At 34.8% G+C, this 18,640-nt stretch overlaps 1 protein-coding gene across 2 annotated transcripts in view; it reads right to left on the bottom strand.

Moving 5' to 3' along the window:
• The window catches only part of MYLK (myosin light chain kinase), a 207,630-nt gene that overhangs the window by 36,665 nt on the left and 152,325 nt on the right, over positions 1-18,640 (bottom strand). For both annotated transcript variants that reach the window (XM_058195197.1, XM_058195207.1), the window contains 3 exons: positions 9,192-9,242; positions 7,360-7,487; positions 3,107-3,260 (listed from right to left, as the gene is read on the bottom strand). In XM_058195197.1, coding sequence (XP_058051180.1) covers positions 3,107-3,260; positions 7,360-7,487; positions 9,192-9,242 — 333 coding nt within the window. The remainder of the gene's footprint in view (positions 1-3,106; positions 3,261-7,359; positions 7,488-9,191; positions 9,243-18,640) is intronic.

The raw sequence follows: 18,640 nt of genomic DNA, 5'->3' as shown, positions 1-18,640 counted from the left end.
TTCACAGTTCCAACAGGTCCTCACAGACTGTTTGTTCTCCATTCAGGATGGAAGCAGCATCTTCTCAAGAAAATTCTCTTTAGATACCTTGGCTCCTTTTTAATTTGAGTGATCGTATTACCATTCCACACTATTATTAGCTATTAAGGAACTTGCCAGCTAGATAGAGAGCAGGCATAAAGCAACAATTAATTCTTTTCCATGGGCTCCACTGTTTAGCCAGAGAAGGTATTTAATATACTGCTAAAGCTGGCTGGATGATGTCCATGCCGACATTGCTGGCAAAGGCTGCACTTGAGATTCATTTGTGGGAGAAAAATGAAACCATAAAAGGCCATAACTGAACTCTAAGTTACTGCTCTCAGGGCTTGGGGTCACTATAAACCTCTCTGCTTTCCTTGGAAAAAAATAACATTGTGTAGCTTATATTTCCAAGGGAGGAAAGAACTGTAATTTAAGGGCATTATTCTATACAGATGTTAATGAATTCTATTTTTAGGAAGAATTAGGATTTAGACAAGAAATGGGTAAGTTTTCTTTAAAAAATTTTCATGCAGTCAGCAAGTTCCATAATAAACAGAACTTTCTTCTCATAAAACTGTATCTTTTTCAACACTGAAGCTACCGTGAACTTTAATTCTCTATGAGAGCTTCCTTGCTTCCTAAAAGGTGTCAGATAAATAGACAAATTATCTAATATGGTATCTACGATTATGTTATTTTACAACACTTTCTCTAATTAAATCTTATAGCTAAAATGAAGGATTGTTGAATGACAATGTTGAATCCCAATGATTTCTTATGCATTTGTGAAAATCTTGGAAAGTGTATTTTCATCTTCATACGTTGCTATATAACTTGCTTTGATAATATTTAGAAAATTTTAAACACTGAATTATAGAATGTTTCCAATTTCATCTGCAAAGTTGAGAGACTTTCATCAAGACTCATAAGGGTAAAAAGGGACAAGGAAGTTGAGTTACATACTGGGTAACTTTTTAAAAAAACACCAAACCTCAATGTAAAAAGAAAATGCATTGTTTTTGCAAATAATGTTAGCATCAGAACCATGAAATAGTGGCAGCTATATTAACAAATTTTGGAAAGGAAGGTTTCTAAAATCTTTTAATGATTCCTTTGAAGTTACCATCTCCAAGCCAAAAATTCCTGAAAATTGGATGTACTTTCAATATTTTGTAAATCTACTCATGTCTTTATGCTATCAGATAACAGGAACCAAACTTTATGAATTTAAGATTAATATTTTTCCAGGGAAACAATTTTTCAACTTGGGTAAAAGGTGTCAGTTTCCAAATCTATCGAACAAACATTTTGCTTTTCCCTTAAACAATCTAAATCACTCAACATTTTATGTTTTGTTTTTCTGCCCTTGTAGTTCCTTCATATGTAAGCTGAAATATCCCAACCCTACTATTCTATTTGCTGATTTTTCCGTCTATAAAGGTTTTTTTGGATCTGGAATAGCCTGAAATATGCTCAACTGTAGGGAACAAAAAGAGGAAGCTATCCAATACCTTTAGCCAATTAATCAATTAATCAAATCATCTAGCTTAGTATAGCTGCCATTAACGCACACTGCTTTCAATTTCACATTTGAAAAAAAACGATGATCATAATGGTTATTATAAACAGGGATTTTATAGCTTATACTGGTTAATGAAATTTAACTATTTTGACAGCTGACACTAATTTTCCCAGTACAATAATAAAAAATCTCCTGCAACAACCTGACCTAATTAACAAAAGATATTCTAGCATAAATTATAGGCATTTTAAAAATGACAGTAGATGGTTATTGGAAATAACAGATACATATTTACACATTCTTATTAAAGAGATACAGATAGAACACAGAATTGTTGCTAAGGGGAGTAATGCTGTCTGTTGCTGTGCTTCTTGCTAACCTTCTGCCCTCAATGGATTAAATATCTTGGCATCCTCATGAAAGCTGTTCCTCAACATCTCATACCTACTTGGGTACTCTGTGCAAAATGAGAATGGGGATTCCCCTTTCTTGTGTAGGCATTCTCAGCCAACAGCTTTGCACACTATTCTAGCTATGAACAAGATCCTGATACAGGGATAGTCCTGTCAATCAAGACAAAGAAGTTTAGAAATAAACAGTGAAGTAGTTGGGCTTCCATTAATCCTGTTGTGTGCCATGGCATTAGCTGCTCACATTATATTTATCATTGTGGGAGAGCCAAATACAGGAGATTGCTATATACTAAGTTAAATCTTGCTATGGTGTGCTTCTAGAGTCAAATGAAAGTATTAAGGGAAGTTGAATAACATATAGGTGGGCTAGGACATCACATTTTTGAAGTGGAGTGAGGGATACAAAATAGATGAGGTGATTTTACACTGTGAGGGTTCAGGCTTTAGGTCTGATATGCCAGTTATACCACTTGCACTTTAATTTGCTTTTCATAACAAAATAGTGCAAAGTTTTGATCACAGAAGTCATGATCAGAAAGAATCCCAAGAAGTAAAAGGGACTCTGAGGTCATGGTGCTCCTGAATCTACAAGTTGTTCATTTCTGTTCTTGAGATACCTCCTTGAACCAGGAATACTTCATTCATGTTTACTCAGTATAGGAGGAAGGAAGCTATTCAAAGTGAATTAAGGGAAGACTGCCCAAAATATAACCTACTGTTAAAGACAGAAGAAAGATGAAAATGAAAGTGCAAACCTACTGCTGCTGAAAAGCATGGGCATTTCTGAGGATTGACTCAGTACTAAAAAATGATAATAGCAGCCTAGGTTCACCATTCACACTAAAAGCATGTTGGAACCAAGCAGTTTAATAACCTTACAGAACTTAAACCTAATTAATACCAAGACAATTTCATTCTAGATTCTCAATCTGTATATAGTCACTAGAAGACTGTACTCTTATTTGTTATATATTAATAATTTTCCTTTGAATTAGCATTGCTTTTTAAAGTTAATTTATTTTATTACAACTAATTATATATCTAATTATCTATAATTAGATAATTAGCTCAAGGAGTCCAAATAAAAATAAAACCTGATTCCAGAAACATGAAAAACAAAAATAAAACCATCATTTTTTGTACTTACCTACAACTGTAAGGTTAACTTGGGCTTGCTTACTACCCAGCTTGTTTTCCACTACTAAAGTATAACATCCACAATGTTCCTGCTTTGTGGAGGAGATGGTTAGCTTACTGCTGTTCTCAGCATTTTCAATTTTGATGTGTTCATTTTCTTTGAGCTGCCAAATTAAGCAGGTAGATTAATATAGATATTTTAAAAAATATAGTAAATTAGGATTTCATAGGCTACATATATTAACAAGAAATGATAAAGAAGTATGTTTAGCTGATTATAACATTATGTCTTTTCTTGAGATCACCTCTGTATATACGCTCATGTGATATTAATCACATTTTTAGTCAAGAAAAGCCTTAGAGAAGACATTCCTATCTCACTGGTAGACTTTCAACCCAAATCTCATCTAAGGACACTTAGAATGAAGAAATTATTAACAATCTCACTCTATACGTTCAAAATTTAAAATTGCACTTTCAGCGGGAAAGAGAGAAAAAGAAATTTTGATTTTAACAATTATAATGAATTACTAATATAGAAATGACTAGTAGTTACTATTTGGTATAACTAAAAAGTTGATACTGTAACTTTATTACTTATTACTGCACCAAAAAATGTCTGAAGTTACTGCTTGTTTCTTTTAGTTCTTTTTCCCTCTCCTCTCACTTTATCTCCACTATCCCCTTTCCTTTCCCTTTTTTCTATTGTCTTTATTTCTATTTGCATTTTATATTAAGAAAACACTTTTAATAAAAATATATTTTAAAAAATTAAAGCTAAGACATAGGGGTTTTTTTTTTTGCTGTCAAAGTAAGCCATATCCTTAAACAAAAGTTGTTAATAATCCAAATCATAAATTTTTTTGGAGACAATCAAATAAATATTGCTTTCCTTTGGTAGTAGTTCCACCATTTGGATTTGTTTCAGTATCACATTTTCAAACTAATTAATTATACCCAGCAAAAGCGAGAGTGGCTATAAGTACAAATAATGGATTAAATAATACCTAATATTAAATGCCAAAAGGCAATTTTAAATCACATATGCACAAAATTAACCCTAACATTTAATATTTTGCTCATTTAAATATTCTGATTTTTAACAAAATTACAAGAAACTATTCAACCAGTCCTTAAAAGATTTATTGTGGATTTTCATTTCTTTTTTTTACAGATCAACATTAACAGGAGAACTTGGAGCATTTAGATTTCTTTGTCTTCCAACTTTGGAAATATCTACTGAGAGAATTCCATATCTATTCGTGGCTCCCATATAACACCTCTCCTGCGCAGGCTGCACTGGTTGCCGGTGGTCTTCCGGGTGCAATTCAAGGTGCTGGTGACCACCTTCAAAGTGCTCCATGGATTAGGACCGGGCTATTTACGGGACCGCCTGCTGCCACCGATAGCCTCCCATTGACCTGTGCGCTCCCATAGGGAGGGTCTCCTCAGGGTGCCGTCAGCCAAACAATGCCGCTGGCGACCCCCAGGGGGAGAGCTTTCTCTGTGGGGGCTCCTTCCCTCTGGAATGAGCTTCCTCCGGGGTTACGATCACTCCCTGACCTCCGGGCCTTCCGACGCGAGCTCAAGACCCTCTTGTTTCATTGTGCAGGGTTGGCCTAATTGTGTTACGGTTTTTAATTGGGATTTTATTATAGTTTTTAATAATTTTTAATGTGAGCCAAAATTTAATTAGATTTTTACAGAGTTTTTAATTTTTATTATGAATATTGTTTTATATTTGGCTGTAAACCGCCCTTTGGGAGAAGGGCGGTATAGAAATTTAATAAAATAAATAAATAAAATAAATATTTATGCACACAGGCTTTTTTCCACTAGTTACTGAAATCACACTGGAGACTAAGAAACTCTATCATATTGGGAAGAGGCATTATTGGCAGCTTACACTCAAGTAGCATTTTTTTTTTTATTGGCCAAGTGTGATTGGACACACAAGGAATTTGTCTTGGTGCATATGCTCTCAGTGTACATAAAAGAAAAGATACGTTCATCAAGGTAATTTCACCCATTACCTCCCAAATAGCATTTACCAGACTTGAAAATAAGCTATTGAGTTTTCCCAGTTGAAACTGTTGGTCTTCCCAAATCTTACACTGGATTCCATTATTTCAGATGGAGAAGCATCAGTGAGAAATTGGTATGTATAAATTGGAGTCAGTAAAAAATATTATTTAATTATAAGCATACAAGGAAAACCACAGTTTATTCTAGATGTGAAAATACTTGGGTCAATGATTTTTTTGTCATTCCATTAATTTCCTGTTAGAGATTAGCTTTTCCAGTTCATCCGTAGAGTTTTATTAAAAGTAAAGGCTATTTAGTTTGGCTTTTGTTTCCATAACTTTTGAGATTTTTTTTAAAAAAAATCATGAGCATTGTAAAATTTGTCTTGGTTAAACACCAAGCTGATCCTACAGGACAAGTAGTATATTCATAATTATCATTAGAGAAAACAGTAGTTATTTTCAATTTGCATTGTTTTGTCCTTTCTTCAAGTCCCTTCATCTCTTTTATTAGTGCTCAGCCAGTATTCCAGATATGGAATCCAGATGTTTCATGTAACCAAAGAACTAAATACATATATTAGACAGTATTTCATTTACAACTGTGAATTAATACAATTCCTGTATTAGGGATCTTCTGATCAATGAAATTATTAGTGATAATGGTATGGTATGATGATACTGCCAAATCCTGGAAATCTTTAAAAGAGATATTGATAAAAACATTCAACACTTTGACAAACACCAAGTTTGTCAACAGCTGTTCTGTGCTGGTGCATGTAATAGTTGTGTGCACTTGTGTGTCCCTAAATTGAATTTCATGATCATTATGCTGTAGCACATTTTCCACTACTGATGATTTTTGGAGTTGTCTGAATCTGTAGTACCTCTTGTGTTATTTCAATCAAGTACAGAAACTGTTTTGTGGTATCGATATACAACTGCCAAATGCTAAAGGTAGATCTTGGATGCTGTGAGTGGAGTCTCTGCCATCCTTGGCTTTCCTGGATTTTTTTTTAGTCCACCAAAACAATACTGATCAAGCACAAGCCAAGAACCAATCATAGATAAGCCCTTACCTGCACCAATTAGAAAACATCTTGGCTAAAGACCAATCAGAAGTCAGGTCACCTGGCTATAAAAATGGGAGGTTTTGCTCAGTTTCTGTGGCCTGAATCTCTGAAGCTGCCAGCCACAATGATGCTGGTGAAACATCAGGAAATGATTGTCTAAACCACAGTCACTAAACACCTGAAGTTCAATATTATCCAACAGATGTTGCCCACTTTACATCAGTATAATGAAGAATATAGCTGTCTTCCACTGTCTCCATAGCAACCTAAGTTCAGGCAAAGTAATATAAACTGCTCTGTGAGAAATATCAGAAGTTTAGAGACAGTGCTCAGCTGTTATATATTTGGGTTAACATTATATATTTATCTCTAATAGTGTACAATACTGTCAGTGCAACTATACATTACATTTTATAAGCAAAAATAAAAAAAGCTTTTTCAATTATTGTAAAGAGGGACAAAGATCAAGCTGTTCTGGCATTTTATAACTATATGCAGATATAGTTAACTGTGTTAGTTATAATTCAATGAATATTATTTAAATAATGAGGGGATTAGAATCAGGATTGGGACGTTCTAGGTCAAGAAATTTAACATTTTTCTTTACAGTTGTAGAGGTTTTTTTATTCAGCCTATATCTTGGAGCAGTGAAAGAAAATCCAATCTTTCTATCAGCATATTCAATTTTCAATCCTTGAGAATGGAATTGTTGTACTTACTTTCCTTAAAAGAAATCTCATTTTCTAAAACTAGAAAGTGTTCACATAAGGCCAACAACATATTTAGAGCTAAGTTAATTTGTCCATTTCTGTCCCCCAAAACCAGAGATATTAATTAATTAAACATATATCACAAGACTTCCTTTACCACAAATGCATTCAGCTGGCTGAGGAATTCTGGTTGAGAAATTCTGGGAGTTGCGGTCTACATATCTTCAAGTTGCCAAGATTAACAAACACTGGGCTACGGAGTTATTATTACCAGAATTTCATAGGTTTAAAACATTTTGCCCTTCCCAATGTATATTTGTTTACATACCAGCTTTTGGTTATTTACATACCACAAGCAAGAAATTATTTTCAATCTTGATCAAAATTCCATATATGTAAACATTGTTTCTATTATGCAATTTATGATTAAAGGAATAGCAGCAAAAATTCTATTACCTGCTTCCGAAATTTCATCCAAGTACATGTTAAAGGGAGGGTCCCTGATACTTTGCACAATAGCTCTACTGATTCACCAGACCTTACTTTCTGGTCTTCTGGGAACTGAACAATCTGAGGAGGAACAGCTGATAAAAAGAGGAAACATTTTTGAGGATTTTTTTTCAGAGTTAAAAACCACAAATATATTGAAGTGGATATATAAAACAGAAACCAGTCCCAAAGCTATATCTAACAAAAATACAGGATCTGGTTTATGGTTATGATAATAGAATCCTTCAACCTCTACTTAACGGTTCAATGCCTGCTAGCAAAATATGTACCCAAACTAAGGAGTTGATAAATCTTTTTTGAGTCAAATTCATAAATGATCATTAGTCAAAACTCAAAGGACAAAGGAAGCTTTATAAATCTGTGCTGATAAATCAGTCCTGGAAAAGAAACCTGCCAGTTTCCTTGGCATACAATTGGCTATCTGGATCCTTCTCACCCAACCAAAGCTTGCTTTTGATAGGCATGGCGAGAATGCTAGTCCATTGTGAAATGCACTAACAACTTTGCCAGACTGTACAAACCTTTTCCTGATAAAGCTGTAAGCCCAGTCAACTTCAGAGACTTTACAGGGGAAAAAGTGTTCCAAGGCTATTCTAGCAATCATCCTATGCAAAGTAAAGATGGAGAGGATTCTGACTTCCATGGAAAGTCCCCTTAAGATGGACCAAGCAGATCTTAAGATCTTCTTGGTTTAGACCTAGAGAGCCTCTTATATTCCCTGCTTCATATTTTAGGAGAACAAATCTGCTTTAAACTAACCCAGGACTTGGAGGAGTTCATTTATTCCTTTTCCAATTGTTTTGGTAGAATAATAGGGAAACCCCACTCCCCACCCCTGTTTTGTGTGTGTTTCTTACAAAATAGCTGGTCATACTGGACATGAGTACTGATTTGACATGGAAAGTCATGAATTGTTCAGGTGTTTAGCTTAAGGACATATAAGCAATAATTAAGATACAAAAATTCACTGCATTTTTAAAATCAAATTTTAAGCAGAATTTGAATGTTTCAATTTGTTATCATTTGTTTTCCTTATTTTGATTAATCTAAAAAATTCTAGTAAGATGTTGCAGCATTCCTTTTGTAGAAAACGAGGTTTCTTTAAAATAGTATGTCAAAATATACTATAATATAATAACCTGATACCATTTATAATCCCCAAACAGTTTTATTCTTTCACAAATAAATTAATTAAGGCATTACAACAGGTTGTGGACAAGGGAAGGACCATCACTGCATATGTTCTGCCAAGTGATTAGTTTTTGTTACTGGAAGATCTAGTTACTATAAGAATTATGATTAAACTAAGAACTTCGGTATTCCAGATCTGGTTATATTGTTTTGCTTATACTTTTTTCCTTTTATTGAAACCCCCCCCTCTGTGTGTGTGTGTGTGTGTGTGTGTGTGTGTGTGTATTATACAATGGAAACTTCAATACTAAGTAACTAGTTCAAAATCAAAACCTTTATTGTGCAACAAATGTTTTGATGTAACGTGTGACAATACCTTTTGTTCTAATGTTGTAATCAATCTGGTATGGAAAACTCAAATAATTCTTAATTGCAATTAATACTTATATAAAAAACAATTATGATTAAACTTAAGAAATGATCTTTGCTTTTTAATCTTTTCTTTCAGATTCGTCTTTTTGTTATCCAGACTGTAAGCCTCTGGGATCACATATAAACCTTTCACCAGGTTTGAACATTTTCAATACATATTGTCCTGAACTACCTACTCATGGCTCACAATCTTCTCCATACTAAGCAATTAATACCTGCTTTGGGTGGAGTCTTTGGAGCTGGTTTCTTCTTTACAGTTGCCTCACCTAGTAAGGAAAAAAAGTGCAGCTAGTTCAGATGTGAAGTTCACATGAATGTTGAAATTCTTTCTTATCCAACAAATCTTATCATGTCTTATATTAGGCAACATCTGCTTATAAATTATGCTTTAGGGATGAGAACACTCGTAATCTCTACCCAAGAAGAGATTCCTAGTGGGAAATAAATGTGTACACAGGTCACTGTATGAACTAACAAAGGCAGGCTACATAAAAAAGCTTATGATGAAGCTTCCAAATGCTCTCACAGCTTTCTAAGTTCTTTATTTGGAAAGGGTTCAAGGGAAAAGTAAACTCTAATATATCTCTTCTTACTGAGGACCTTTAAATCCAGACTTTTTAACCAAAAGGTGAAGCTTATGCACATAAAGCATTAGGCTGGAACACTTTCTTCACCACATCTATAAAGGAATAGAAATTTTGACAATGGCCCTGGGGAATTAATAGAAATATTTCTATCCTTTTCCCTGTGCCTTGTCTCTTGTTCAGGCTAAGGAAAGGAGATACGTTTACTTTTTACAAAAGCAAACAAAAAACAAAATAGGAATTTCAGATATGGAAGTTTTCAGCTTAAGATAACTGGAAAAGATAGCATGAATTCATAGAAACTGGAGCCATGACAATAAATATTTTCTGTACATAGTGTAATAATGAAATAGAAAAGAGATAATGCCCCACACAAATATTGCTCTTAAACGCTTTTCTGCAACCAACAGATTGAGCAAGCTGACCAAAATATCCTAATTAAAAACTGAAAATTATTGAAATTCATTTACTTTTCTATATTTTGTGCTAATATCCAGTGTACCTGGAAGTTTATGAAAGCACAGGAAGGATATAAAAATTGTGGAAGGATGGACCACAGTCCAAGGATCACATTGAATGCATGTTATGCTTATGCAGGGTACATTAATTTGGTAAATATATTTTTCTTTCTGTCTCACATATGCACACAATCCGTCCCTCTCTTAAAGGATATGAGAGTGTCTATACAACTCCAGTGATGTTGGTCTTTAGTGATCAAATGTTCATGGGATATCAGGACAATATTGAAGAAAAGCTTTCTTTATTTAGCACATTCTCATATGGCCTCCCATTCAATCAATACAACAGCAAATATATCAAAATGTCATCTAAACATATAAAAAGTCATTATTAAAAATGAAAAAACCCATACGAATTATATATGATATGACTTTAGTTATGGGGAGTGGGGGGAAGGGGGAGAATGTTCCATATGGCAAGCGCCATGGTCAAGAAGGGACCAACCAAATGTAGATCTATAGCAACATGTCTTCGTTTCCAGATCTAATGGGATGGGCTGATATAATCGAGAGGAGGCAGTTCCTCAGATAATCAGTCCCATGCCATGAAAGATTTAGTGTCATCTATGTGTGTTTTATAACTAGCTCCATCACTAAGACTCAGGTATTCCAATTTAAATGGATGATTCATGATAGGCATTTACATCCTGTTTTTTGATGAAAAAGAGACAAATACTCCAATTCTGAATCATTCAATGAATCAATTATATAAAACTTCATTTTAAAACTTCATGTCATTAAAGACTGTAGCTTTAACCTGAAGAAAAGTGCATACCACATGGGAGAAAAATCTATCTCCTGGACTAAGCTATGAAACTTTTGTCATGCCATTTACTACAGTCCCATAAGAAGAGATGTTCAGAAGGGCCGTCTTTATTCCTGTCCCAGTCTCCTTCTACTGTTTCCCTTTTCAGGCATTTTACTAAAAATAGAAATGCAGAACTCCCAACTCCTCTAACCTCTCAATAAATAGCTCTCTGTGCAGTTCCAGCCACAGCAAATCCACAAAAATGGGAAAAAAATGCATGCAACTGCAGAGAGATCATTCTCCATCCACATATCCTTAAAACTCTGTTCCACCAAGATTGCTTCACCCAGACACAGGTTGCCCAATGGGAAGTCTGTGCCACGAATGTACTCGGCCTTATGTACCGAGCTGCAAATGTACTCTTTCACTAACCATTTCTATTTCATGCAGAAAAAAGGCAGACAGATAGTTCAAAGTCAGTTCAAGTTGTTTGTTCACAGAGTGCCAAAGTAAATTTCTGAAATAATTTACCATCCAAAACAAAAGAAGACAGAAGTGAACAATGAGATAGGTGAAGGCAGAATGTGGCTAGTAATATGAGAAATAAATAGCTTAGCAGTAAAAATAAGAGGGTTCTTAAACACTGATAGAGCCCTGGTGGTGCAGTGGTTAGAATGCAGTGTTGCAAGCTAATTCTGCCAACTGCCAGGAGTTCGATCCTAACAGGCTCAAGATTGACTCAGTCTTCCATCCTTCTAAGGTCGGTAAAAGGAGGACCCAGATTGCTGGGAGCAATATGCTGATTCTGTAAACTGCTTAGAGAGGGCTGTAAATCACTGTGAAGTGGTATATAAGCCTTATTGCTATTGCTATAGTGTGAGAAAAGTTGCTGTCAAAGAAAAGGCCAAAATCCTGGAGGTGCAAATTATATTTTCCTTATTTTCCCATTTAGTCACTAATTATAGCTATTAACAGACTCCTGCAAGGTGTTTTTTTTCTTGAAAATGTTGTTCTTGAAAATGTATTGCCTTGCAAGAAAATGTAGCATTTATAAACCAGATTGAAGTGAACATATAAACAACCAGATTATCCTCCTTAAAGGAATAATCATGTTGCTGATGCTTGGCCATCTGCCCTATTTTGCCAGGTAGTAAGACAAACTATTCCACAAAGTGTCTGATTACAAATCATAAAATTCTAATAATTGTATAGGTAATTCCTTCTTTTCCCTTAATCAAGGCAATTCTTCCTAATATACACAAACACACATATTCCTTTTGAATGTTCCTGTTTTTTAGTATGCTGATGCATTATTACTCCTCTCCCTATTACATAAAGTGGAAATAATCAAAACAAAATGAGAGTGAATACATAAACAAACACACACATTTCAAAATGCCCAGCATAATTTAATATTTCAGTAATGATCAATTGTATATTAGATGAAGACTCCATTGGGCTGAGCTCTATTCCTTGTGACCACATGATCATGTCCATGTACTTTACCAAGCAAAAATATGGAAGTGGTTTTTCCACTGCCATTTTCCAGGAAGGTTTTTTTCAATTCTTCAGTTTAACTCTAGCCCCAGGGTTTTGTGGTAGCCTTCAGTATGATTACACTCCTATTAATAATGAGTTGGTGGTCCCCTCTGTCATTTGATAGTGGTCTTCTACAACGAGTTCCTATCTCTGACTATTCAGGTCTAATCCTATGATGTTCAGTAAGACTTAATGCCAAGCACACACTGGCCAGTATAAATCTACCGCTGCCACAGAAATAAGTGATAAAAATCCAAACTACATCTGCAATCTGCCTTCCAGACTTCTTATTTTCCTTTGTGTTTCTTTTTGTATTTGGACACTTTTTCAAAGAAAACTCTGGGGTAGAAATACCTACTATTTTTATTTCTTAAGAAAGCGCATAAAGCTGTAGAATCTTTCTTATACACTAAAGATATTAGATATCATTAATTGTTCTGCAGCATGTTGACTTCATTAAAAAAATAATTAGTTTAAAACGTTGTTTATAAAAAATTAAATGTGATTCAAGGAACCTGGTGGAGCCAAGGGGATTATGTTATCCACTGTGGATTTCTTCCTATCATATCTATTACTGCACAGTGGTGTAGTTTGTGTTTATGTTGTTTTAAAAACAACATAAAGAGCCACTGGAAATCATACTACAATGAATATGTGGGGCAAAGGCCATACTTAACAAATTGGCTTTGAGCCTCCCCAACTCCATGCTATCAAGAATTTCAGTGAAATCAAGTGGGGCATAGAGCTGCTCCTCCAACTGAGACTTCCAAGCTGCCTCACTCAATGGAAAGTTTATCGGATTTAAAATTTTCAAACAGCTCCCAAAGCATTGATAGCAGAAGGAAATGGAGGAGTTAAAAACAAGGGGAAAGCTAATTTTAGCATGAAAAAACAACTGCGTTCAAAAATTTGATTAAATATTTTGTATCTTTACCAAATATCTACTTTAGAAAGCATGTAAGGAACTATTTACTTAAGGGTTCCTTCAGTTTTCAGATGAAATTACTGCTGTTGTGGGAAGCTATGTCTCTGAATGAACTCTGACTGTAATATCCTTAACTAAGATTAGCCAAGATTTGTTGCTTTCTAACTCTTCTCCCTATGAATTGCTCCCCACATTAATATACAGTATATTATAGTCTCCACCTCCTAGAACACATAAATGTATTGCTGTGCTACATAAGTAAAGGAAAGGCAAAGTCTTCTGGTTAAATGAGCAAAAGACTTTTCATGAAGCCTGCTTTGACGTATTTTCTTTCTTTCTTATCCCAACATGACAGCACAAAACATACTCAATAACCTCTGACCTCCAACTAATTCGCCAACTTGCCTTTCTGGACTGCCCTGTGAGTGCTCCTATTTCAGTGCTCCAAGCTGAATGCAACTTGCTTCCATTACCTTTTTTTGCCTTACATTCTAGGATGCAAGGAAGTATTAATCTTCAATTTTGTATGGGAAATTAGTTCTGAAAAATGATTATGAATCTCGTTGCAGGAAAAAAAGTCGGTATCATAAAAGAGAAAACCAGCTTTAATCAAGTAAGGAGAGATAGACAGACATTAGCCAAGAACCAGATTTAACTTCCCAACCTTGCATAGAAAGATGAGTGTGAAAAAGAAAGAGAGCTGGGAGGGAGAAGGTTAGAAAGGAAAGGGAATTGGCTTATGCAGAATGCTTCTTCCACCACTGAAAATAGGCATGTAGAATAGTGAAAGAGGAAATGGCATAAAAAGGCCCCACGTCTTTATCTTTTCTCTTGTCAACCATAGGTAGATCACTTATCAAGGTTTGTGATGGCACGATTCCTTAATGAAAAATCAACCATTCCTTAAATGAAAGACCTACTGTAAATTCCAAGTTTAAAGCACAGGCCTGGGACAACCAGGTCTCAAAATAAATAAAAAAAGATAGAGAAGAAGAAAAAAGAATCCCTCCCCCAAACTATTCCTCAGTTATTGCTGTTCCAATTTCCATAGCAGAGACAGAGAACATTTACCTCACTACATTAAGAAAACTCAGTTGTTCAAGTCACTTCAGTACAGATTACAGAGTCCTCCCCTAAAATCTAATCCAGGAGCCATTTGCTATTTGAAATTTGTCACAACAACCATGTCAGATGTTTGGAACTGTGTGTTCAATTCAGAATAACAGCTGCAGATGTACTGATGTAAGATTTTGCTGATGTCCTTGGAAACTTAGATACAAGGGTTCTAATCACTTTTTCCAATCACCCTCAAGTTTTGGTTTTGAGGTTAGTCTATAGGTTGTATACAAGTCTGATGAACACCAGAAGGTCATTAGTATGGATAAAAGCATTGAAAATCCTATGCAACATTGAAAACCCATGCTGAGCTTGCAGCAATAGGCAATGGGATGTAAGCAGTGGTGGGATTCAAATAATTTAACAACCGGTTCTCTGCCCTAATGATTTCTTCCAACAACCAATTCATCAAACTGCTCAGAAAGTTAACAACCAGTTCTCCTGAAGTGGTGCAAACTGACTGAATCCCACCACTGGATGTAAGTAAAGTGATACAGAACAATTCATAATCTATATATGAAAAACTGCTGTATAACAAAAAAAATTAGATCAGAGTAAGATGTGCTGATATCATTGAAGAAATATTTGCCAATGAAACAATATCACAGTTCATTTTGGAATGGTTTACAAAATTATGAATAATTTGCATCGCAAATGAAAAAAGAATAAAGCTTGTTAGTGCAATAGCAAAAAACCTTATGTGCTTTGTGTTCAGCACAAATAAGCTTTCATGATCTACTTCTGTAGTGGCAATCAATAACAATCACGCTTTCCTTCTGCCTGCTCCCAGATAGCAATGCAGAAAGTAAACTGTAAATAAAACCTTCATGGAAAATTCTGCTCTTTGCCAGTATTTACTAAGTCACAGCTTGTGTCCGGATGGCATAAACTATAAAGCATAATAATCTGGCTGAATCTCAATAGCATACCTCGCAGAAGCTTTAACTGGGTGCCAAGGAGGAATGGTTTGTTCAACTAGAACATTCTCCCCATTGCTCTACACATAACAACTGGATTTCACAGTTGCACAACACTAGCCTGAAGAAAGTGCCTAGCTATAAGGAAAAGTATACATCTTCCAGAATATAAAAAAACAAGATGATTTATCTGCCAAAATCAGGTTTTTTTCTCCAACGCCATGAAATTATTACACTCTAATTAGAATTAATCTTTCCAGGCTGGGGGTAGTGTTGAAGTCAAACTTTCTTAGAGGCTCTTTTCCTCAGTGTGTGTTTGTGTGTGCCTATCTTTAATAGAAATTTTAATTGCATATTTCTCGGTTTTGGAATTGTACCAATGCCACTTTTTTCCTCCAGACAAAAGAAATGAAAAATAAATTTAAACACTTGTAGCTTCATTGGCAATACTATCTAACAGAGATAATATAATTTTTTTTTATAAAATATAAAACATTTATAATACAACAATAGATAAATTATTTTCCCCTTTCCCTATTAAAAAGTGCTCTATATCTATATCCACTCTGGAGGGGAAAAAAGATACAAAACACTGGTCTTATTTATTTTGATGACAATCTATTAAACTATTGCTGTAATATTCTAGTCCAAACGCTAGGATTTAAGTTGGGCACAAAACCTCTCATTCTTCATAAATTGGGGGTTAAGTTCTGGGGAATGAATACATTCAAAAACAACACATAAGCATTTGGATGGGGACAGGTTTATTTCTAAATGTAAGGTGAATTAGGGTTATGCCAAGCAGTACGTTTGGCTGTCCTCAAAAACTTGATATTGTTCTATTGGATATTTTGAATAGAATGCTATGCCATAATATAATTTTCTTAGGGGTAACTCTAATTTGGAAATTCAGACACTGCTCAGGGTTCCACCTTCTTTTTTGATGGAGTGAAGTCTTACTGTATCAGGAATGATATTTATTAACCTCTTTCTCCAGAAAAGTAGAATAATCAAGGAACACATTTGTTTGGCCTAAAAATCAAGACAGATTTTATGCAGCAGCTGGCATGAAGGTCTATTTCCTCAAGGATTCAGATACTACAAAAACATTTTTTAAAAAGAAGATGCTGGAAGAAAGACAGAAAGAGAACCGCACCATGAACTCTGAAGCAGCTGAATTTTTCACTGAGCACAGAAGGGACACACTAACTTCTCTGGAATTTAGTATTTGTGGATTTATGAAATCCTATTTTAGCAAAAGATGAGGGGAAGTATAATAGAAAAATAAATAGACAAAGTAATGGGCAGCAAAGTAATGAGACGTGAGGCAGTTAATAAGCAGAGTTAGGGGATATCACACCCCTGACCAACGATGTTGCTAAAAAGAGAATTATTCAGGCTACGTTCCATTATTGGATAAAACTTTTTAAAGGTATCAGATGATTGCTTTGGTTAGTATGTTCCACAAATAAATGGTTTTTTAGCTATCTTGGTGGATTTGTGAGATATATCAGTAATAAAGTTAGTCCTGCTGCTTTCCATGAGATTAAAGTCATAGCAGCAGTTGTTCTGAGGAACAGTGAGGTGGGGGGTTGCCTGGAATCACCAAGTTGGGTAACATCCCTAATGTTTTCTAGGGTCCCTTGGAAGTCCCCCCAAAAAGGGGGGCTTTATATTAGCAATTTTAACACTGAGTTATTCAGGAAACACACACATACACACAAAATCAATAAAGAATTAAGTAAGTGGCTGGCACGTGTTTGAAAAGAATGTTAAAAAAAAACTTTATATTAAAAAAACTGACCTTTGTAAATAATTTGCAAAAGTTAAGGGTAGCAGGAAAATCCTTGAATGGATTTTCAAGAACTGATTTTCAAAAAGAAATGGTTAAAAATAATCAACTATCTCTATTAAAAATTGCATTTTCTTTCCACACTAATTTTCATTCTAAATTCTAATCCTCGTTGTCCTGTCCATACTTTTGAAGCTATTGCAATACTCCCAAAGATGCTTTTTTCTAGAGGCAACTGGACTTTCTGGTTTTTCTTTGAAGACGTTTTGCTTCTCATCCAAGAAGCTTCTTGAGCTCTGACTGGTTGATGGGGGAATGGGAGGATTCCAAGCCAGAGCTGAAGGAGCTTCTTGGATGAGAAGCAAAACGTCTTCAAAAAAAACCCCAGAAAGTCCAGTTGCCTCTTGAAAAAAAGCATCTTTGGGACAACTATGACTTGGATGGCTGAGAATCTCCATAGACATATTGCAATGCTCTTTTTCAGAAGAATCATTGGAAAAGGGGGAACGTAAATCAATAAGGACGACATGCTGATTTTTCCAGAAAACATGAAAGAGGAACTTTCCCTAAAGTATTTGGAGACAGAATCAGTCCTTTCATTTTTGCTAATTCCTTATAACATCCAGGATTTTATAAAGAAATGAACTTGAAGACACTCAGAAAATTATTTTGAAAGCAGCAAGAACAAAAAATTAAATTCGGACTTAGCACCACTTCTGAATATTATGTGTGAGTGAACTTGCAACGATTTCATCAGGCATTTACCTAAACATTCTAAGGAATATTTCATATAACAACCTGAAATGAATTAAAAATTTATTGGAAAAGTAGGCTGGAAAATGAGGTTTTATCTTTATACAAACTCCAGAAGATGTATCTTGAAGAATATTATTAGCAAGATAGCATAAACATTATTGTCAGCATAAAAATCTTCACTTATACCAAAGTGAAGAATAACATTTAATAACACCTAATATGAGCCACTTTTAATCAGCAAATCCACAGATTACCAGTTCATTTTTGTTCATTTTCAGAAAAAAAATCCACAAAGAGCTTCCAGTCTTTTATAATAGTAGTTATTGCTCCTTCCCTAATCAAATAAGTCAAATTTAAATGAACTTTAATCAAAACTATCTGAGAATTTGATCCAAGTACTAGACTAATGGCTGTATCTTATATTCTCTGTATAACATATCTGAATTTATTTGGAATAGTAACCTATTCCAAGTCAGTAACTAGCATGTTTTATATATTACCCTCATGATTATGAACTCATTCTGCTTTCTATGGCCCAAAGATACGACAATAAGCATTTTTAAAGGACAAGTCGTCATGATGTCAATCCTATCTCTCCCTAACCTTCTACAGACAGATTTCAACTTTAGTTTCTCTGGTGTGAAAAAAATGTTTTTCTTTCTCCTTCCAGAACAAAACTTGTTATAAGGACAATATAGGTCACCAACTACAAGTTAATGGTTAGTCCACTAGTGAGAAACAATGGCAAGAAGGAGATGGGCAGCAGGGA

The sequence above is a fragment of the Ahaetulla prasina genome, chromosome 1 (assembly GCF_028640845.1).
Source record: "Ahaetulla prasina isolate Xishuangbanna chromosome 1, ASM2864084v1, whole genome shotgun sequence".
Taxonomy (NCBI): domain Eukaryota; kingdom Metazoa; phylum Chordata; class Lepidosauria; order Squamata; family Colubridae; genus Ahaetulla; species Ahaetulla prasina.
The sequence above is the reverse complement of the archived record's forward strand: the minus strand, read 5'-3'. Positions and strand labels throughout refer to the sequence as shown.